The sequence below is a fragment of the Cyprinodon variegatus genome, unplaced genomic scaffold (assembly GCF_000732505.1).
Source record: "Cyprinodon variegatus isolate N-32 unplaced genomic scaffold, C_variegatus-1.0 Scaffold1424, whole genome shotgun sequence".
Taxonomy (NCBI): Eukaryota; Metazoa; Chordata; class Actinopteri; order Cyprinodontiformes; family Cyprinodontidae; genus Cyprinodon; species Cyprinodon variegatus.
In genome coordinates this window covers 60,463-82,227 of record NW_015151877.1, presented here as the reverse complement: position 1 = coordinate 82,227, position 21,765 = coordinate 60,463, and the positions used below count along the sequence as shown (strand labels likewise).

Genomic DNA, 21,765 nt, shown 5'->3' with positions numbered 1-21,765 from the left:
GCAGATCAAAAAAAAAAAGACTCCAGATTTTCCGTCAGACTTTAACTGAAGCCCCAAACACACTCTTTCTCTGTGACTTCTTTAACAGATTGTTACCTAAGTGGTGAACAACAGGAAATACTGAGGAATATGAAATCCAACAAAATGACTTCTACTCAACTTAGAATATTTTATTCCAGTTTACAACTGATTTGTATTTTTTAATGTGAATTTAAATAATAAATATATGTTATATTGCAGTAGTCCAGTTAAACTCCTGTGTGACTGGATTATGAGTTGTAATTTTTTTCACAACACATTTCAGAATTTCCAAAGTTAAACTGGTCAGTTTGCACACTAAATGTGTGTCCTTTTAGCCTATCTTACAACACTGTCAAATATTACAAAATGTGGGGAAATAAAAACAGCAGCTAAGTTTCAAGTATATTGCAATTATGAATTCCTGTGGGTCAGAGAGGATATGGTTAGAAATGGACATAAAGCCAATAAAACCTTCACTTATCATCTTTCATTTATGTTTCCTCATTTTTCTCAAATTTCACAGAAGTTAAAAACAGTTGAGTTAACGGATACAAACCACTAGTTTGCCACATTGTGCTGATATTTGCTTCCTTTTACTGTATGATGCAAATATTCAGTTATGTAGGATTTAATACAGACTGAGATCCGACAGGATTTTTAAGACTGTTCACAATAATATATGAACATAGTAATTATTTATCTCACATTTAATTTATATTTTTGTCAATAATATACCATCATGAGCGTGCAATCGAGAAAATCAGTAAGACATAAAACCATGAACAAATATTAGTAACAGTAGCAGTTAATTATCAGTTAAGTATGATTTATTGGAACAATTTATTTCTTTAGAACAAAATCTAGAGTTTTTAGTTCTTAAAAATTTTCACCACTAAATGTCCGTAACTTCTTCAAATAAGATTATATAAAGGCTAAAACTGATTAATTCATTAATGTTAATAACATTTGAATCATTTAAATTACTAGAGAAACAGAAACAGGGTTAAAACTCAATAATGGACAAGATTCAAACTCAGTTTAAGCAGCATCATTATTATCCATATGCAATCCTAATTTCTTCTGTGAATCAGGGTCTCCCTCTAGTGGACACACACACACATATATCTATCTATCTATCTATCTATCTATCTATCTATCTATCTATCTATCTATCTATCTATCTATCTATCTATCTATCTATATATATATATATATACATGTATATACGGTATATTTTTAAAAAAATCATTTTTCAGCCTGCAGGTCAAAAGGTCCAGGGAGGGACATCAAGAGCTTTTATCAAAATTTAATTATGCACATAATGTAGACAAAAATGACTTACAGCAGTGACGTTATCAACTCAATATTTGCTTTTTTATCCGTTTTGCTGGAGTTATTAATTTACCATTTTGAATGAGAATTACAAGCTGATGTTGCAGCATTATGGTCTGCTCTTTATCCCTGAATCAAAGCATTTTAACATCTGTCAAACATTTCAAGCAAATAGAAAAAAAACTTGCAATCAGATAATTTTAAAGGCGGTCCTTTCTTAAAAGAAGAATTGCTTGTCTCTTGGGGGGTCGTCGGTCTAGTGGTTAGAGCAGAGCGCTTGTGCTCTGAGAAGGTTGCAAGTACCCGGTTCTGTGGGAAAATAAAGGGATTTTACATTTTTACTTCTATGTTAGACATGAAATGCGTCTTCTGAAACACCCTGAGCTGCAGCAGTTCTGTACATGACAATGAAAACTAGAATGTCTTACTTTGCATAACCACAGCAGCTTATTGCCATTTCACACTGAACACTTTGTTCTCTTTCTCAATGTTGTAGTTTAACAAATCATCTGAACAAATCCTCTTTCAACACAGCTCTTTTCCTCTATTTGTACAATGAGGCAGATTTGAGCTTAAATTTAGTTATTGCTCAGAGTGTCAAAAATATTGATGCATGGAAAACAGGGGAAATAAATTTCCACTTCTGCTTTTCATTGAGCTAAGAATACGCCCCAGAAATGAATAGTTAATCCTCCTGTCCTCATACTGTACCCTACAGCTGCATGATTCAGTGGTCGATTTAAACGATGGGAAGGTGGATTATATTTATTGCAGGATTATTTCCAGGTAAGATTATTATTTTGCACTGTTTTACTAAAAAGATGACTGACACTCACTACATTTAGTAAAATTTTGTTTCTCAAAGGTGTCTGGAGTGGAAATTGGGGAGTGACTTTTGAAAACAAGTGTGCTTTAAAAGGGACGTCAGTCAATTTAAAGTGCAATTACGACTATCCCGCACTAAATATTATTACCTGGGTCGGCTGGTATAAACACCATCCAATATCCAATGTTTGGCACTGGGTTCTCCTCTCTGATCTCCATTCACCACCAAACCATTTTAAATATATTGGTAAATCCCGCGGTGACTGCAGCCTGAGGATCAATAATGTTCAGTACTCGGATCAAGGAAAATATCGTTTCCGTTTTTCATCGACCCTTGGGAGTTGGACAAGTAAAGGACAGGCTTCACTGGAAGCAAAAGGTGATAACACTAATATAGAAACTGATCAGAAATCTGGAAGAACTTTTGCAGTTACTCTTGTATTTCTCTGCAACTGTGACAGATTTGACCTTAGTGGTTCAGCCGAGCACCGTCAGAGAGGGAGACACCGTCAGGCTGACCTGCAGGTCAGGCTGTCCTGGACCTGCAGTGTTTTTCTTCTTTAAAGATGGACGCCGAATTCAGAGGTCACAGTTCCAGGCCAGAAGAGAGGATTCTGGAAAGTACTACTGTGCCATCCAGGGACCTGAGACGGTGTGGTCTGCCACTGTTGCTCTGAGTGTTCACTGTGAGTATGAGTGACAGGAAACCATCTCACAAGCACACAAAACACAACGCATGTTTTTATTTATCCATTAGTTTGTGTGGAGAAAAAATTATTACAGTCATGACAACTTTCTTTACAACAAACTCAATTCTGTCATTGGCTGACGACTATCTTTGTGTTCAATTAAATCAGAACACTGCAAAGTTTACCAACAGAAACAACAGTAATTATATGAGGGGTAATTTATGAGAAACTCACTCCCAAATGTGTGAAAGATAACTAATGGATGTATCTATTAAAAATGATCTTCAACAACAGAAATATTTCCATGCTTTGTTGTTTGATAATAAAGTACTGATTACTTAATTGAAATTTATAATATTTTGTAATCTTCAATGCCAAACCTCCGTGTTCACTTTTGGTAATTCTGATCAAACATGTTCAAAACAAACAAAAAAATTAATTATTTCAAACTTTTTAACAAAATAAAACTGTGATGAAATAAATGTCACCGAAAGCTTTTTTTTTTTTTTTTTTTTTTAAAATTACCACAAAGTTTGCTTTCAATAAATAAAGGGCTGTTTCCCCACAAATTAAGTACACACATATAGAATCCTCTCTATAGGACATTTTTCAAAAGGGGAAAGAAAAGCAGAGTGACCCTTCCCCTAAACGTAATCGTTGTGGGTTTATGCCCAACCCTAACCCCAATTCACAACTTAGTCCTAGGGACCATCCAAACAACAAATCTCAGATCTGAATGAATTAAATAATCTCATTAAATACTTTGTTTTGTACCAAAGTGAAATGTGCCGACAAAAAAACAAACACAAAAATCAATGGAAGTTGAATTTGGGATCTCCTCTCAGACTTGGACTAAAGCTTCCACCAACTCCTGGACAGTCTGTGGTGCAACATGACATTGGTGGATAGATCGAGACATGATGTCCCAGAAGTGCTCAATCGAATTCAGGTTTAGGGAATGGTGGGCCGGTCCATAGCATTGCAGGAACTGCTATCACACCCCAGCCACATGAGGTCTAGCATTGTCCTGCATTAGGAGGAACCAAGGGCCAACTGCAGCAGCATATTCTCACAAGTGGTCTAAGGATCTCATTTCGGTACCTAATGGCAGTCATGGTACCTCTGGCAAGGTCCTGGAGGGCTGTGCAGCCCTCCAAAGAAATCCCCCCCCCCCCCCCCCACAACATTACTGACCCACTGCTAAAGCAGTAATGCTGAAGGATGCTGCAGGCAGCAGATCGCTCTCCAAAGTGTCTCCAGGCTCTGTCACTTATGTCACTTGTGCTCAGTGTGAACCTGCTTTCATCTCTGAAGAGCACAAGGTGCCAGTGGTGAAGTTGCCAATCCTGGTGTTCTCTGGAAAATACCAATCCATCCTGCACGGTGTTGGGCTTTGAGCGCAACCCCTATCTGTGGATGTCAGGTCCTCATACCACCCTCATTGAGTTGGTTTCTAATTGTCCCTGCAGACACACGCAAATTTGTGCACTGTTGGAAGCCATTTTTTAGGGCTCTGGCAGTGCTCCTCCTGTTACTCCATTCAAAAAGACAGAAGTAGCGGCCCTACTGCTGGGTTGTTGCCCTCGCACGGCCTCCTCCACATCTCCTGGTGGCACCTCCAGTCTCTGGACACTACACTGACAGACACAGCTAACGTTCTTGCCACAGCTCGTATTGATTTGCCATCCTGGATGAGCTGCACTACCTGAGCCACTTGTGTGGGTTGTAGAGTCCATAACATCCTACCAAGAGTGTGAAAGCAGCACCAGCATTCAAAAGTGACAAAAATAGCAGCCAGACAGCATAGGTTCTGAGAAGTGGTCTGCGGTCCCCACCTGCAGAACCTATCCTTTATTGAGTGTGTCTTGTTGATTGCCAATAATTTCCACCTGTTGTCTGTTCCATTTTCATAACAGCATGTGAAAGTGATTGTCAATCAATGTAGTCAGTTTGATTTGATGAAAGTTATTTTGCGTTTTTTAAGTGTTCTTGAGAATGAAGCAGAAAGCAATTTGAGGCTGGAAATTAGTCAACGCTGCTTTGTTTACAGAGCTGAAGCCTTTTTTTGCCAACACAAGGTGAAGGTATTTCTACCAGTGCTGGCAATAAAAAAAAAGTGTAAGCTATGAACAGAAAGTGTGATCATCAGCTGTTTTTTTCCTCCTTAATTAAAAAAAAATAATTAATTCAGGCTATCTGAGTCCTGTTCTTCTTGCACTCGTGAGACTTAACTAGCTATTCCTCTAAACCAGATGCTCCAAAAGATGTGAGGTTGTCAGCGAGTCCATCTGGGGATGTCGTCACAGGAAGTATGGTGGTTTTGACCTGCAACAGTGAGGCAAACCCTGCTGTGGCACAAAGCGGATATCGATTCTACAAGGATGGAGAGTATGTGAGTTCAGGGCAGAAACATGTCATCTCAGACATCCAGCCAAGACACATGGGCAGGTACCACTGCCAGGCATGGAACAACATCAGCTGGAGAGGCAGTGATCTGATCAACTCATCAGAGATACAGCTGGACGTTCGCTGTAAGTAGAATGAGATGGATACTAGAACGGTTCGAGAGGCTTAGAGTTCCCAGCAATGTTAATAAGGTTAATTTGAACTTATTATGATTTTTTACCCCCATTCCATTCCCTCATTTTTGACAGTCCCAATGCTACAAATCCATTTATCTTGATATCAACAGATATTTCCTCTCAAGCAGAATTTTAGCAGGACAGTCTTTTGTTTCTGACATTATATCTGATACCATCGGGCAGAAGCTTTGAGAGCTTTTTGCAAACACAAATTAGCATGTTTCCACTGGCTGGTAATTCAGCTGTTACATGCGGTTTCAGTTCATCATATGAAAACAAAAACAGAAAGCCCTGTTTTATAAACTAAGCAATTTGATTTGAATGTTATAAAATCGCTGTGCTCTCAGCACAGAGCGGGTTGTATGTCAGAAAGGCGGGGAGTCACTGCAGCCAAAAGAGTCTCCTTTTAACTGTGTACCTTAAAAACACTTTGATTATGCACATGCTGTGATAAAGTTCAGTAATCAAATACAGGTTCTGACAGATAAAATCTTTTAAATACATTTGCCTTCACACTACAATGAACCAATAACAGTTATTTTGGTGAAACCACCTTTCCATTTCATTAACAAAAGTATTTTCTCCTCTTCAGATCACCCAATGAATGTTTCGGTTTCAGTGAATCCAAAGCAAATAGTTGAAGGCAGTAGCGCCAATCTAACCTGCCACAGCGAAGCTAACCCTGCAGCAGACAGCTACACCTGGTACAAAAGGACAGACACAGTCGGCTCTGACTCCCTGGCCTATGTGGGCTCAGGCCAGGTGCTGTCCCTTTCCTCCATGGAGTCGTCCGACAGCGGTCTCTATGTCTGCCTCGCCAGGAACAGTGTCGGAGAGGCCAACTCAACTGGATTGGTCCTAGTGATGGCAGCAGAGCAGCATGGTTTGTGGCATTATTCACTAACTGCTGGTAGCTCTGCAACTTTATTAAAACTAAAATGACTTTTCTTACTCCCCAGGCAGCCAGGCCCTTCCTATCCTAGCTGGATTTGGTGTATTTCTTGTTGTGATGTTAGTCGCAGTATTGCTTTTGTTCTGGTGAGTCATCATACGATTAGGAGTTAGGCCAGCTAATCTGAGTCATGCAGTTTTACCACTGGGTAACATACATTTGGTATGACTTCATTGTCTGGAAATCTCCTTTTCTGCTTGGAACATTACCTTTCGATGGATTTCAACACACATCATAACTGTAGCATACATGCATCATTTCAGTTTCCATTTCATCAACCATTCTTTTGTCACAGTAGGCAAAATGAAACTTAGAGGTCATTTAAAGGAACTTGCAAAAGCACTCATACTTCTTGCACATTGTTGGAAATGGAATTTCCAAGTAAAAAACAAAAGATGTTCAATATATCCTACCAGGAATTTTATACACTTTGTATTTGCACCCATTAGAAAAAAACAAAGTGTATAAAATACCTGGTAGCAAAGCATGTTGGTTTAGAGAAGTGTCACAGAACAATATGTTAAACGTTGACCATCTCACACAATAATGCTTAACCCATGATCAAAAAATGGGAAAAGAATGGGAAAACCTACTAAAAAATGGCTTCCGGCTAAATCTAACATGACTGATAAGAAGCAGCCAAGTGAGCTGCAGAAATCCATGGCTCAGATGAGAAAATCTGTTGATAGTCATACTTTACCAAAAAGAGGGGCAAGGTTTTGGAACTATTGAACGAAAGGCAAAAGAAGCCCTGTATGCGGGATGCTAGAACTATATTTATGTAGACAGATTAGTCTAAAGTATAACGTTTTGGCTAAAACATGCAGTAGACTGGCTGATTCCAAAGGGGGGGAATTGTAATTTGTCAAACTAGTAGAATCAGATGACGTCCTGATAGGGAAAATAAACAGGCTGGTTGTCTCGCGAATGAAAGTCAAAAATTAAAACCTTCATCAAGAATTGTTCTTTTCATGAGGTCACTTTTTTATGATCTAACATGGTGATAAATACTTGTTATAGTTGAAATGACGTAAAGGTAATCTCTGTGTACAACAATTAATGCACCTGCTGATATTGCAATAGCAGTAAGAATGTGCCAGAGGATGAAGTGACAGGAATAACATGCTATTCCTAAAACTGAAACATTTAAAAATTCTCCTTCTGCTTCCTCTGTTCTTATTTTTAGGAGGAAACAAAAGTTCAAGGCAGTTAAAAACGTGAGTACACCCACAAGACTCTGTTAAATAACAACCCAAATCCTTTCTTTAGATAAGCGAATCGGCCCGTGTATCTTTATTAAATAAACTTTGTGTTATTATGTAGGAAATTATTCAGTCAGAATTTGAGGAACAACAACCTAATTTCTTTCTTTTGGTTTATCCAGCAGACTAACTCAAACTCCAGACTCAGTGGAAGAACATCAAACTCCGAAGAAGCAACTGATGCAGTTTATTCCAACATTCAAATACTCCCATCTCCACCTGGTTTTGACCTCTACAGCAATTTACCACCACGTAAAGTCTCAAAAAAAGTAAATATGTTTGGTTCGTCCTTACAAAACAAAAAATAATGGATCGAAAAATAATGATAATCTAATTAAGATCATTTTGTTCTCTGATTTGTAGATTCCCAGATCTGAGGATGAGATTCTGTACTCCACTGTAACAACCAAACCTAGGAACCAGAAACCACCAAACCACACAAACTCCTGGTAGGTTGTGTATTTGTGTAGCAGGAATGTATCAGCATTAAACAGGGTCAAGATACTTATAAAAATTACAGGAAGAAGGTTGATTTTTAAGGTATGAAACTAGGCCTAGTTAGCATCTCTACAACAGCAATATCACCATATCTTTAACAGGGAAATCAAGAGTGTAATGAAAGAACAAAGCTCTACTAGTGAAGTTGAATAATGTTTCTAACTGATCTTCTCCACAGGTTTAAAGGAAGAGAAGATTACAGCTCTGTAGTTTACAGCTCAGTGATCAAATGAAGCTGAATAAATCCTCTACAGTCAACATCTTCATTTAATGCATATGCATTGCAAACACCTAAAGATGCTGTAAATATAAAATGAGGCTGGCAAAAATAAAATATGGACTGAATGAAAAATGGTACAAAGGAAATAAGGCTGCGTGATTTGGCTTAAAAACCTAATCTCCAATTTTTTTACCAAAAAAAAGTGGTCCTGTTTGAACATCACCAGGGTAGGTTTCATACTTAAGGATCTGTTCACTCAGCAGTTCACTCACCAAATATTCAGAGCAAATGTCGGTCTATCTGCAAAATTAGTAAGTAAAATTCACTACTATAAATCTTGAAAATGTCTTATTATAATATACATATTTTCAGTATGTTTGTTTGCCTTATCTCTATAAGGTATGAGACTTGGTGTGGGGGCTGAATGGTGGAGCAGTTTTTACCACTGTTACCTTGCAGCAAGAAGGTTTCTGGTTCGATACCCAGCAACAGGGTCTTTTGCATGGTCTCCTCGGGTTCTCCGCAGGTACCCCAGCTTCCTTCTACGGTTGATTGGCATCTCTAAATTGTCCTCAGGTGTGAGTGTGTGTGTGTGTGTGCATGGTTGTGTGTCTCAGTGTTGCTCTGAGACAAACTGGCACCTGTCTATGATGTACACAGCCTTTTGCCCATAGACTGCCTGCACCGGCCCCACCGCAAGAAAACAGAAGTGACAGGTGCTAAATCAGTGTGGTCTGCCATCAGATTACAAAACACACAGGGAGACTGTTTAATCTTGAGGCAGCACAGTGCTGCCTGTGGCCGTCACGGGCTCGGAACCTAAAGCACAGATCTAGCACCCCTAGTGGCTAAAGTGACCCTATGATGCTTTAACATGATTTAATTGAAGCCTTTCCTTCTTGAGTATTGTTTGTTTGCTTGTGTTAGCCTCTAATTTGTGTTTATTAGCCTAATTTTTGTTTTTGCAGTAGCCCTTTTTTCCATGTTTGCCGCACATTTATGTATTTGCAACACATTTATGTATTTGCAACGTGTTCAAATCTCTATGCCACCATAAAAATAATAATGTAACATGTCTCAGGAAAAACATAAATGCTAAAAGTCAAGCTTCTTATGTGAGTAGGATAAGGTTATGGGGTTCATTGCTATTGTAATGTTTTGCTATTAAGGAAACTATTGCTTACATCAAAACTAAATACAGTTAAAACTATTCATGTACATTCCGGACAGAATATAAAGCAACTTGTTTCTTATTTTGTTAAGCACTCTAGTTTCAACTGTAAATGTTTCAACTCAATAGAAAATAAAGGATTAATATATTTATTTTTTGTTTTGCATTTTTATTCTCATAAAACACTCAGATCAGAAACCTAAATCTTACAAAGTGTTTATTGAACTTGCAATAATGAAACCTTTGTATTAAATTTAATGTTTTTCATCACTCAGGAAAGAAAAAGATAATTTATGGTAAAACCCCACTTTTGTTTACATTATCCTCTCAGCATACATACATAGCAATAACTGCATTGTTTTTCACATAATTGGTTCACAATTTGTATTTTTTTCAGAAAAGTTTCAACATTATTGTAATGTGTATTTTTATTTTGGAAAATGTAATAATTTTTTGTTTTGGGGTTCAAGTTTAATATGACATACCTGGGAATAGGATTATCAGTATCCATACTTACATACATACAATACATTCAAACATACACATGCTGGTACTTTATTACTTTTATAACTCAACAAAAATCACGAGTAGAAAAAGTCATTTTTTTTATAATAATCTGATCATTTTTACATACTTCAGTGACAAAGTATTTTAATCAATATTGATTTTGTTTCACTTGATCGTTTTGTGTTCAGTCACATATGGTCCTTTTAAAATACAAAAAAAAAAAAAACTGAATTTAAAAAATAAGGGACTCAAACCAACTAATATCTATATACAAGAAAACATTGATTGGGAACTTCATCTTCAGCAGCTTGTGCAATTCCATATAAACTATTATAGGCATACTGCTTGTTGTGTGGAGGTTTTATTAGAAAATACATTATAAAAGACAAAAGAGAAGGTGCATATCACATAAGTACAAGTGGAAAGTAAAGAAAACTGCCGTTTTCACAATGGTGCAGTATAAACAAACAAAAGTGATTAAGCATTTCATTACATTTTTAGGTTTCTCGTTTTTTGCATATATTTTTTTTAGCTTGAGTTAGCTAATATGTAGTGTTTATGTGGACTTGGCATTTCTACTTTAAGCACCGGCAGCAGGAATTCCTGCACTAATATAGAGACTCATGCAAAGAGTTGAACGAGTGTCCAGGAGGACAGCATTTCAGAGGATCAGGTTCACTTCCAGAGTTCCCACATTGAGCTTTAAATGTGCAGTAAAATACCATTAAACTCTGATGTCAGTTATCTCTAATTCAAGTTTAATCTCTAATTCACAGATACTAGAGGAAAGCAAACAATTGGTTTAACATTATAAATTCAGTGTTGTGATTTTGAGATTATCTATACATTGCTGCTTCTGTGTTTCATCATGTTATAAAAACACAGATTAAACATGTCCCCTACATAGTACTGGTTTACCTTCAGTGATGCATAAAGAGTCCAGAATGACGATAAAAGGCCACAGTCATAGTTTCACTTCCCTGTCACAGGGGTCACAGTATAATCGAGCAAAATTGTTCGAATTCTCATCCAAAAGTAGACAAAGCAGAAAGATGGATGCGGGAATCTCATGGTCGAGCCAATTTATGGACACCAGGCGAGTTGTGATAGTTCTGCAGAAAAAACAGAGCAGAAAGGTTTAGTCAGGCAAAAGAAGTCAAATATTGTATATATATATATATATATATATATATATATATGTATATATATACATATATGCTTGAAAGGTTATATACCCTCATATGAAAGAGAATGATAATCAAGAATGATTAAAGAAGGATTCTAAATAATAAAAACTGAAAAACTATAAATAAATAAACTCCAAAAATGTAATAAATGATATTTCGGTAAAAAAAAAGTATTGATTTATTTTTTATAATTCTAAAACAAACAGTCCCAGACAAATTAGAGTAACCTTGCTCATGAACAGTGAACCAACATGCCTGTCAACAGTTGCAGAAGTCTGAATAAACATTTACTGAACATTATAGAAAACACCTGCTTTCAGTGATTGCCTCAAAGTGTTAGTCAACATAATATTAGTTCAAGAACTCCATCAGGCTTGTTTACTTATTTAATTTATTAATTATACATATTTATCAAAAAATATACATATTTATATCTGTCTTTAATGGGAGGGTATGTAAACTTTCAAACACAGCTGTATATATCTATATCTACACTCTTACTCTCATGGCTGTGGATATCCAAGGCAGAAATCGTGAAACTCTAGTGTAGACCCCTGGTTTTTTGGCCATGGCGCAGCCTGTTCCCCAGCTTACCACCCCGAGCAGACGATAGCGGCTGGTTTTAGACAGGCAGTCCGCTGCCACAAAAGGACCCCCACTGTCTCCCTAAGACCACACAGATTACGTTATAAATATAACAGAACAAAACTAAGACTAACAAAGATTTTAAAATAAAATAACCCAGAGTTAACACATTGGACTTAAACACATAGACTTCTCACCTGGCAGGCATCAATGCCTCCTTTTTCATAGCCAGCACAGAACATACTGGTGGTGATCTGGTTGTCATAGTAATCAGGAGCATTACAGACAGTATCACTGATGATGGGGACATTTGCTTCCTGGAGAACATCTGCCAGATGACCTGTGAGAAAAAGAAAATGCAACTTTAACAAGAAAAAAAAACATATCAACTGTCATAATACAGTTAGTTTGTTAAAGACAGCTAGTTGACAGACATGTTTTAAGCTAAAAGTCATAATATAGTATTTAAATACAAATAAAATATTGGCAAGACAAAAAAGTAATATCTGATTACCGTCCTTAGCAAAAATAAAAAACTCAGCATTTTAGGAACTCAGACCTACCATAGTATCCAACGTTTCCCCAACCAGTCACTGTTCCCATCTGTCCATCTATCAGCCGTTGTCCATATGCTGGCAGACAGACAGGCTGGATGTACTCTACGATTAGGAAACATTCATTAATAAAGCTGAAATAAGGATGTAACACAGCAGGTTACTAAACTTTTACCTTTTGTTACAGTCTATTAAAAGTTTGATAATATTATCTGAGTTTTCTTTGATTTAAGTTTATGAAATTGGGAATCATTGTACAAAATGTTTTAATCGAGTATATATTTAAAAACTCATGCAATCGCTCTGCCTGGTAGGACTAAAGAGAACGAAAACAGTCAAATAATTGACGGATCGACTATTTCTATAAGCTCCTAAATCTCTTTTTATTTACCTATCGAGAGACATTTAGTTTCTGTTTAATCTTAGATCAATAGGTACAACTTCATAGGAGATAAACAATAGTGATAATGTAATGAGACAAAAAGTATAAAGCACTAATTCATAACAGGGCACCCAGAAAACCTCCAATTACTACATAGAGATATATAGTCAACCCAGTCACATCGTTCAGACAGATTTAAATGCAGTCAATTTTATTATTTTAAATAGTTAACCAAAGTTTTCTGTCAAAGGAAACCTATCATAATACCTCCAATAACTTATTTCTATTTTATATATTTTTATTTATTTGACTGGGACAGTGCATGCTAATGGACAAACATTAAAAACACATGAATGTAAAAATGCAGATTGTAGCCAAAGACTAATTTCTTCCATGGTCCAACAGGAAGGGTTACACAGTTTCAAAAAGCGGTCACCTATTACATCACATTTGCAGCGCAACACATTTTACAATTCTAACAACAGTCACAACAAGAGACGATTAAAAATCTCACCATAAGTTTCACAAACCTGATTCAACCGTAAAAACTCTAACACAATGAAATATGCCATATTGTGTAATGTGTGAACTAATGTACACATATTTGACTTTGCTATAGCCATTCTTTAAGCTGAATTTTAAAAATTATTATACATAGAACATTTAAGTAGAAGACTATTCCATAGGTTTCCACCTTAAACAGAACTGTTAGGCTGAAAGTGGTGCTGCTGTGCGGAATTTAAGGATCACTTCTTGCTGATTCTCGTATAATCCTCTGTGTATTATTAATAGGTTTAATTAATCCTTTCAGAGGTGGAGGAGCCAGGGAATGTAACACCTTGTTAATCAGACAGAGATTTCTTAGAATAATCATGTCTGGAAGTATTTTTTTCAGAATTTTGAAGTAATGGAGGGATATTTTTTTTCTTTTGTTTTTAGGGCCTTTTTATATAATTGTTTTCTATAATATTAAGATTTTCTAGCAACCTCCCCTCCAGCTTGAGTGGACAGTCAGCTGCTTTGTGTCGTTTACTTTGCAGCAGTCAGACATACTGATAAAGCAACAGCGGAAAGAAAAACTCCCCTTTAACAGGAAGGACCCTACAGTAGAACCCGGCTCAGTGTAAGAGGCCAAAAACAACAACAGACACGGAGTTTGAGAAGACAGAGAGGGCACACAAAAACACAGAAAAGCAAAACTAGTAGAACTTTCTATAGTAAAAAAAAGAAAAGAAAAAGTCATTAACGGCAGCAGAAGATCTATTACTGGCTTCATCGCAACAATAATAAACATACAATAATTTTAGAGCGAGCCTGATATTATGCTTTTATTTTATGTTTGTAATCTGGCTTTGTTCTCCCTGCAGTGAGCTCACCATGTCTTGTGGTTCAGATGTTGTTGTTGTTCTGCATAATGAACACTAGATGTCAGAGATCGCACATACAGTAAGTGTACACTGTACTGTTGATACACTCAAAAATAATTGCTTTTTATAGTAGTTGCATTGACAAACAATGCTTTGTTTACAGATCAAATAATGTAGTGTAATCTGCGCAGACCTCAGCATAAATGAAGTGCAGCACAGCAGAGTTAGCAAGTTTATGTTGGTCCATTATTTCAGGTCTTATCCAAAGCCAGTTTATTCCCCTTTAAATGGAGCCAAACCTTTAAGTAAAATGCATTTAAGGGATGAACACAGAGTATCTGTGTTGAGTCCATGAAAACCATTCAAACCATCTCTGCCATCTCCAAACAGCTTGTCCCCACCTTGGTCACACTGTTGTGGGATAGGGTTCTATTTAATTGTCTAATCAGTATTTCAGCCCGTGTCATCATGTCGGTCACTGTCATTAGCAATGCATTCGAGCTGCTTCTGCAAGGGTTCAATGGGGATGAGGTCAGGAATGAAGCAGACAACTCCATCCTCACAGCTCCTTAAGTCTGGAGGTAGTCTTTTAAAAGGACACATACTTGACTCTGTTGCTTAAGCAAAAAAAGTTTCTATTTAATAAAAATGTGGCAAAATGTAAAAATACACAAAAATACATGTATATTACAACCTTCATTTATTTATTACTATTCTCACGTACAATGGCAATTTAAAAAGACCAATGTAGATATCATGCATACATAAGGGTTATGAAGGGAAGCAGAGGGTTAGGGTAACCCTGGGAGGAACTTCACTTGTAAGGGGAGGACATGCAAACTCATTGTAGACAGGCTGGACCTTCTTACTAACATGTAGCCCTCTTTATACAATTATATAGTGATTTCATTACTATTAATATCTCTGTCAGGCAGATTCTCATTTAGGTAGTGGTCGGCTGTTTTATATATGGGATGGTTTACACTACATAATTTCTTTAATCTGTAATTCTAACCAAACCAAAAGGCCAGCTTATGCAAAATCAGCAGTTTGGAGGTTTAACAGCCAAGAGTTGCCATTTTCCACTCCATGCCATTCATTCACTAAACCCATGGAGATGCAGTAAAAATGCACAAAAGTCATGGCCTGAGGTACTTGGTTTTCTTTGTGTAATGTCTTACCAGTGAAAGTGAGTGGTTGAGTGAGAGCCAACACTGCGATGTCTCTGCTGTTGTCATCGATATTGGGGTCTACAAAGGGCAGGTAGCTACTGTGGTAAACTATGGTCTTCACCTCCACCACGTTGGCATTGACAGGCTTGTTGTAGATGGAGCCCAGCAGCACACGCCATCGGTTAATAAAACGGTTCCGCCTTGGGTAGAGTAGGTATAAGGAAACAAAGGAATAGTTTAAAAAAAAGTTTTATTTTACATTCTTATACACTTTTTGGTGAATCAATGTTTTACCAATCCTTAAAATCAGCAATTGTTGCCTCACTTACTCTGGGAAGCAGTGAGCTGCAGAAACAATCCAGCGATTTGAGATGATGGATCCTCCACACTGGTGAATCCCATCATATTGTAAGCTAACCTGCCAGGGCCAGCTGCCCTGCCTTGCATCCACACCCCCAACTATACGGTCTGCAGCAAAACTACGCCTCCCACAGTCTGCCGAGCAGAGAAAATAAATTAGCCTTAGATAATTATGTTTTCTCTGGAACTCAATGCAGGATAAAAAAGTTTTTTAAAAAGCAGCATGTGGAAAACCAAGGTATTCTAAGAGCTGGAAGGCAGCCTGCAGACAAAGATGAAGGTTAGGGTGTAAGGTAGCAGCATTTTAAGTGTGCCTCAAAGAATGGGAGTACGCCAGATATCTCACCTTGGCATAACAGTGTAAGAACTTCCCTGCTCTCACAGGCACTAAAACAAAGACAACCAGAATTACTGACACAGATTGCATCTTACTAAAAAATTACAAAGAACTGATTCAGACTAATAATAAAAAGTAAATAGCCAAGATAGGACTGAAGGAAACAGATTAGGAGATAAACATCAGTGGTGTTGGTTACCATGGGTACAATGAGTCTTTTATTTTCTTTCCATAGCTCAGTTCTTCTTTTCTGACGCAGAAAAACTCCCCAGCGTCACCACTGGCTTCTGGCATGGATGTGACTGAGTAATTCACCAAACTGAAACAAACACAAAGTCTAATTAGGCATTATGTCTCAAATATGCAGTAATTAGATTTAAAAATGGACCATTCGTGATCACCTAAATTAAGTGAGAGAAATGTTCCACAGACATTTGTTTTATAAAATAATTTCTTGATTTACCGGAGGAATTTAAATTGTAAGAAACAATAGTTTTTCTTTCAAACAGAAAAGGGCCTGATCTTTAAATTGCAAATAAAATGCATTCAATTTGATACTCACAAAAATTTTGCATATTCAGTTATTTTTGACCAATTTTGAGTCGAAATATGTTTACATTCCCACAGAACCTGTCTAGATGATCTGTTGTTGTACCAGAGCATCCTTTGTGGCGACAATGACCTCAGACATGACTTTCAAAAGTACTAAAAATAAACATAAAAACTATGGTTGAAGTCGAGTTTCAGATTTAAAAGATTGCTTTGCATGGGTAAATATTTACACTCGTATATCCTATGCTCATAAATAAAGTGTATTCTTTTCCATGGTTTGGTCATTAGAATATTAGTACTACTGAGGGCACACTGTCTGCTGAATTAAAATCAAAAACTACTGTGCTCCTTCTTTGAAGATCTGCTCTACATGTGCAAACAAGTTTGCAAGTGTTTTAAAACCCAAACCTTTTGCAGATCAGGCACATAGTAGTCAGTCTCTGATATAAAATATTAAGGGGAAATAAAATGATTTTGAGTTTGTCAGTAGAAAATGAATAACCTGAAAATTAAGGTATTACTAGGTCTTGAGTTCAGCTTTAAAGACATTGTAAATCCCCTTCCCTCAGACATTAAACAAAAAAAAAATTCTGAAAACCAAAAATTTGAATTTCATCGTTTCCAGAGAATCTAAAGCTGAAATATTAAGATGTGACTTATCTCTATTTTTCATTACAAATGACATGCAATGGGTTTGTGAGTTAATAATTTTTCACATTTGTGCTTATTTCTGTGCATATGTAATCTAAATGTCTGTGTATTTAAGGTTTAAAGTGAGAAACACCTGTTTTGTTCTTTGCATGTTAACAAACACATATTTCTGTAAAGTGGGATTGCATCCTTAATAACCAAAAGACCCAGAATGATTAATGAGTGTGCAGATCACTAAGCTGCCAGGACAAACAGCTTCTGTAATGTATAAGAAAAGAGATTCAATAATAATGATCTCACCTGACAAATCCAACCTCCTCACAACTGATGCTGGCAAGAAGTTCATTGGCTGAGGAGGAGCACACCTGACGCCACCTCTTCTGAGCAGAGTCGAACACTCTGAGATGTTGGTCTGCTGAATTTACCTGAACTGGAGGGAAACAGCTGACTTTAGTGTTCATTTTTAGACTTAAGAGGTTATTTTTTTGATGATTAATTATTAAAATCCTGTAGCTTTACAGTAAACAATAATGACGGATTTACTAAAATGTTATATTTGCATAAAATTAGACAAACAGATTTTTGTTAGATTATCTGTAATCTATTTTACCATCATAGAGTCCTGTGTCCTCCTCCATGGTGCAGTAGGTAACTAAAGAAATATAAATAAACAGCAGGTCAGTAGGCTGTGCATAGAAATTGTGTAAAAGAAAATCAAATACAGCAATTTATTGTGATATACTTAGAGAAATGTGGTGAATCATAAAACATGAAAGTCATGTAGTCTGACCTACGACCCAGACTGCAGCTCCAATGGCTCCAATGGTTATGATGGTTGCAAAAACGCCAATCAGCCGCCATGGGGTCAACACACAGGTCAGAGAGATGCCCCTGCTCCCTGCACACAATGGACGTACAAGTCAGATCAGATCTTTGTTTTCCATAAATACAATTCTGTTTTTGATGATGATGATTTAACAGAGACTGCATGAACTTCATGGAAATCTGCAGCAAATCTGCAGCATAAACAACCCGTACAGTGTCAGTAAGTCGACTTATAATCACAATAGTTATAAGAATATTTTACAATTAATGAAAAGTTACTTTGTGTTGGTTTAAATGCCACAAAACATTATTTTTTTACTCACACGTTTAAATTAATTAATTTAGAAGTATATAGAATTGCACAAAACACTGGATGAATCAGGCAACATATTTTCCTTCACAGGCTACACAACAAAACCAGAATTTTGACCCATTCCTCCTGATAGGCCTGGTATGACTGGGTCAGGTTTGTAGGTGTCCTCATTTATTCAGACATTACTTGCTCTGCTAAAGAGTTCCTAAACACACTGAGAACATGATGCTGTCATCTTCTTACATCACAGCTAGAAAAATGTCTACAGGCTTGCAAACATCATATTATTATTAAAAATATATATTTTCAATATGATCCAAAAATTTAATTCAGATTGATCAGAGAACAACATTTTCCACAAAAACAGACAATAATCTGGCTTTATTTTGAAGTAATGTCTTTTTTTTTTCCTCCATGTGGCCTTTCAGCTTGTTTCTCAGTGGAAACCGGCTCTCTGACCAGCTTCAGCCAGCATCTTCACAAGGACTTTTGCTATTTGCATCAAAGGTTTCCACCCTGAGCCACAGAAGCCCTCTCCTTTCTGAAAAATACTATGGATAGACATTTCTATACTGTTTATATCTGGCTCTGCTATCAGTCTTTAAAAAGTGAGTATGTGAGCCTGTGGGGTTCCACATTTCCCAATCTTTCCATGATGTCAGAACAGGAATTTATGTGTCTACGGTTTTGTCTCATAATATTGCATGTGTACATCTTCACATATCCTCTGGGTTTTTTTTAAAGTGTTAAAGGGTAAATCTGAATTTAAACTTCTAAAAAAATGTATTATTTGGCTATTCAATGAAAAAGAAAATGTTGGTAATCCTAACAAGTGCCTGTACTATAAGACGGAGAGTTGCACTTCCAGTTGCTAAATATTCTGACTTTTAGTTCTGCTGTTGAAACAAGTTCAATCCCTAAATAGTTATATCTATCCATCTAGGTTAAACTATGTTGATTCTAAGTCCCTAGCAACCATTTTTTACACAACAGTAATAAAGGGTCAGACTAATGTTTAATTTAGACTAGACCATATCTGCACACCAGCAGCCCCAATGACTGTCCCAATGTGAGGAGGCAGACAGTTCATGTACTGGCACAAAGTGAAGAGTACAAATGGCAGATTTAATCAATAGTGCAAAGTCAAGCATTTACCCTCAAAGCAAGAACAAACTCCTAAAACTAGGATATAGTTCCATGTCAGTACCAGGTGCACATACTGCCTGAGAGTGTGTGCCTCTGGATACCCTTATTCTTCTCATCAAGCTCATTTCAGCTCTTTATTGGGTCTGAAAAGTATGTTCAGTTGAGTTTTACATTACAGTATGGTTTGTTTACTGACAGACTCTTCAAGTAGATATTTCACACTTTTAAAGACTTTTTCTGTTGAAGAACCAAAATGGTTTTAGAAAATATGCAAATACATACAAAAATATATTTTTCTTTTGCAAATAAGAAAATTACATGCAGTTTAACATTCATCAATGGTCAGCTGCTGTCCATTCCCGCCTCACACTACCTCCTATTTACACAAACCAGTGGCCTTCATCAATATCAAGGTTAGAGTAACGCAGCAGACAATATCCTGGGCCTGCGGTAACGTCTATGAACACAGCCTGAGAGCAAATCAGATAGCTCAGCATAGCCACACCCATCCATCAATGGATCATCAATGGATCTGACCCTCTAAAGCAGCAAACACTGAGCATTTCTAAACGACAAGTACTGAAAAATCATTTTATGTTTATCAAATGAAGCTAATACACAGTGTTGCTCTAAATGTACTGTAGCTTTTAAGGGTAATTGATGTTTTACTCAGTGTTGCAGAAAAATTTTCATGTGCCAAAAGTTGGTTTAGAGGGTGGCACCCAACCTACGGACTACAAACACACTCATTGTGCTAAATTCAGGAGGGACTTTTTAGGTATTTTCAACCCTTTCTAAGCCCTAACCGTGATGATAACACTAAACCTAAAACCTAACAATTACCAGTACATACCTCACCCTGACCTAAACTCAACTCACCCCTAAACCTAACCAGTTGCAAAAAAAAACAACAAAAAAACAAGTGAGGACCAGCAAAATATTCTCACTTTGGAAAAAAAAAAATGTTTCTCAAGTTACAGATGAATTGAGAATAATGGACCTTTATCTGACATCAAAATATGAGCACACTTTCTCTTACCCATTTTAAAGCCTCAAGTTAAACTAGGATGCATGGTTTGAAACTGTAGATAAAAGCCTTTGCCAAGAGAAAAGCAGCACAAGTTCAGGGAGGACATGCCACTCTGCATACAATGGCTAATGTTTAGATTTCCACCAGGGAAATTCTATCTCTGCGACAGCAGAGGTAACTCTCTGCTGTCGAGTTTTATGTATGGTGGCTTTGTCAAGATTTAAACTTCTTTGTTTTTTGTTGGGTTTTTTTGCTTCAGAATCAGGAGTTGTATTCTGCATGTATTTTCTAACACTAGCAGTACATAATTACACAATCAGTTACCCTTTATGAATGTATAGGGTAATACACACCTTCTTTTCTAATCTGCAGAGACGCATTTGCATACAGCAGTATTTTAAGTAAGATGTTCTTTATTACTTCTCCTCTCAGAGTTATACATTCATGTTTGTTTTCATGCTAAATCCGGAAATTATGCCCCTGTGAGTTCAGTGATCTGCAGCCCTGCTGTAGTTTTTATGCTTGCATGCTACATTGTTTTCCTCCAAGGCTAAAACATAATCTTTTTCTGCCTTTTTACTCATTGCTTTCTCCAAGCAATGTTAGAATGTCTTACTGATTTTTTTATTTGGGATATACTGCATTAACTATCAAAAAACATTTGGTTTTATCCCTTAGTTTAGGACAAGAAAAATCCTTTTTATCTATTAAAAGGAATATCTAAAATAGAATCTAGAAATCTAGAATAATACCAACTCCATAGCACAGGAGAAATCCCTATTTGCCTAAATAGAGCATTCAGTGCCACATTTGCACCTGCTATCAGCTTTATAGTATGAGTGCCAAAGTCAGGATTGTATGAGTTCTAAAGTTCAGCAACCAGTACTGGCCTGAGACATGGCTGGTCTCTAGTTCAGGGCTGGCTTAACAGTGGGACTGGGCAATTAATTGTAGTTGCAAAATAATCACAGTTTAACACATCACAATCCCAGAGAAACTAAATTTTGGTCACATTACTTATAAACGACACTGACTTTCTACAGCCCTTTAAGTGGTGGTAATACACGTAAAAAGGATTTGCTGCAACACAGAAATTAAAAGGAGAAAACTGTATGTAGATGCATGAGAGTAGAAGTAAGCACTGTAGAGTCGTGCTACAATGGACTCAGTATAAGAACATTTTCAAGTAGGGATGCACGATATTGGGATTTTGGCTGATATCCGATATTCCGATATTTTGAAACT

The 21,765-nt window shown here is 36.9% G+C and overlaps 1 protein-coding gene across 1 annotated transcript in view; it reads right to left on the bottom strand.

The window, feature by feature from the left end:
- Positions 1-9,799: 9,799 nt before the first annotated feature.
- The window catches only part of hpn (hepsin), a 25,218-nt gene continuing 13,252 nt past the window's right edge, over positions 9,800-21,765 (bottom strand). Inside the window, exons 3-13 of the mRNA XM_015403008.1 lie at positions 17,997-18,104; positions 17,817-17,858; positions 17,507-17,636; positions 16,203-16,322; positions 16,013-16,053; positions 15,636-15,801; positions 15,316-15,506; positions 12,395-12,490; positions 12,029-12,171; positions 11,748-11,912; positions 9,800-11,171 (exon numbers count right to left, since the gene is read on the bottom strand). Coding sequence (XP_015258494.1) covers positions 11,127-11,171; positions 11,748-11,912; positions 12,029-12,171; positions 12,395-12,490; positions 15,316-15,506; positions 15,636-15,801; positions 16,013-16,053; positions 16,203-16,322; positions 17,507-17,636; positions 17,817-17,858; positions 17,997-18,104 — 1,247 coding nt within the window. The 3' untranslated portion in view covers positions 9,800-11,126. The remainder of the gene's footprint in view (positions 11,172-11,747; positions 11,913-12,028; positions 12,172-12,394; positions 12,491-15,315; positions 15,507-15,635; positions 15,802-16,012; positions 16,054-16,202; positions 16,323-17,506; positions 17,637-17,816; positions 17,859-17,996; positions 18,105-21,765) is intronic.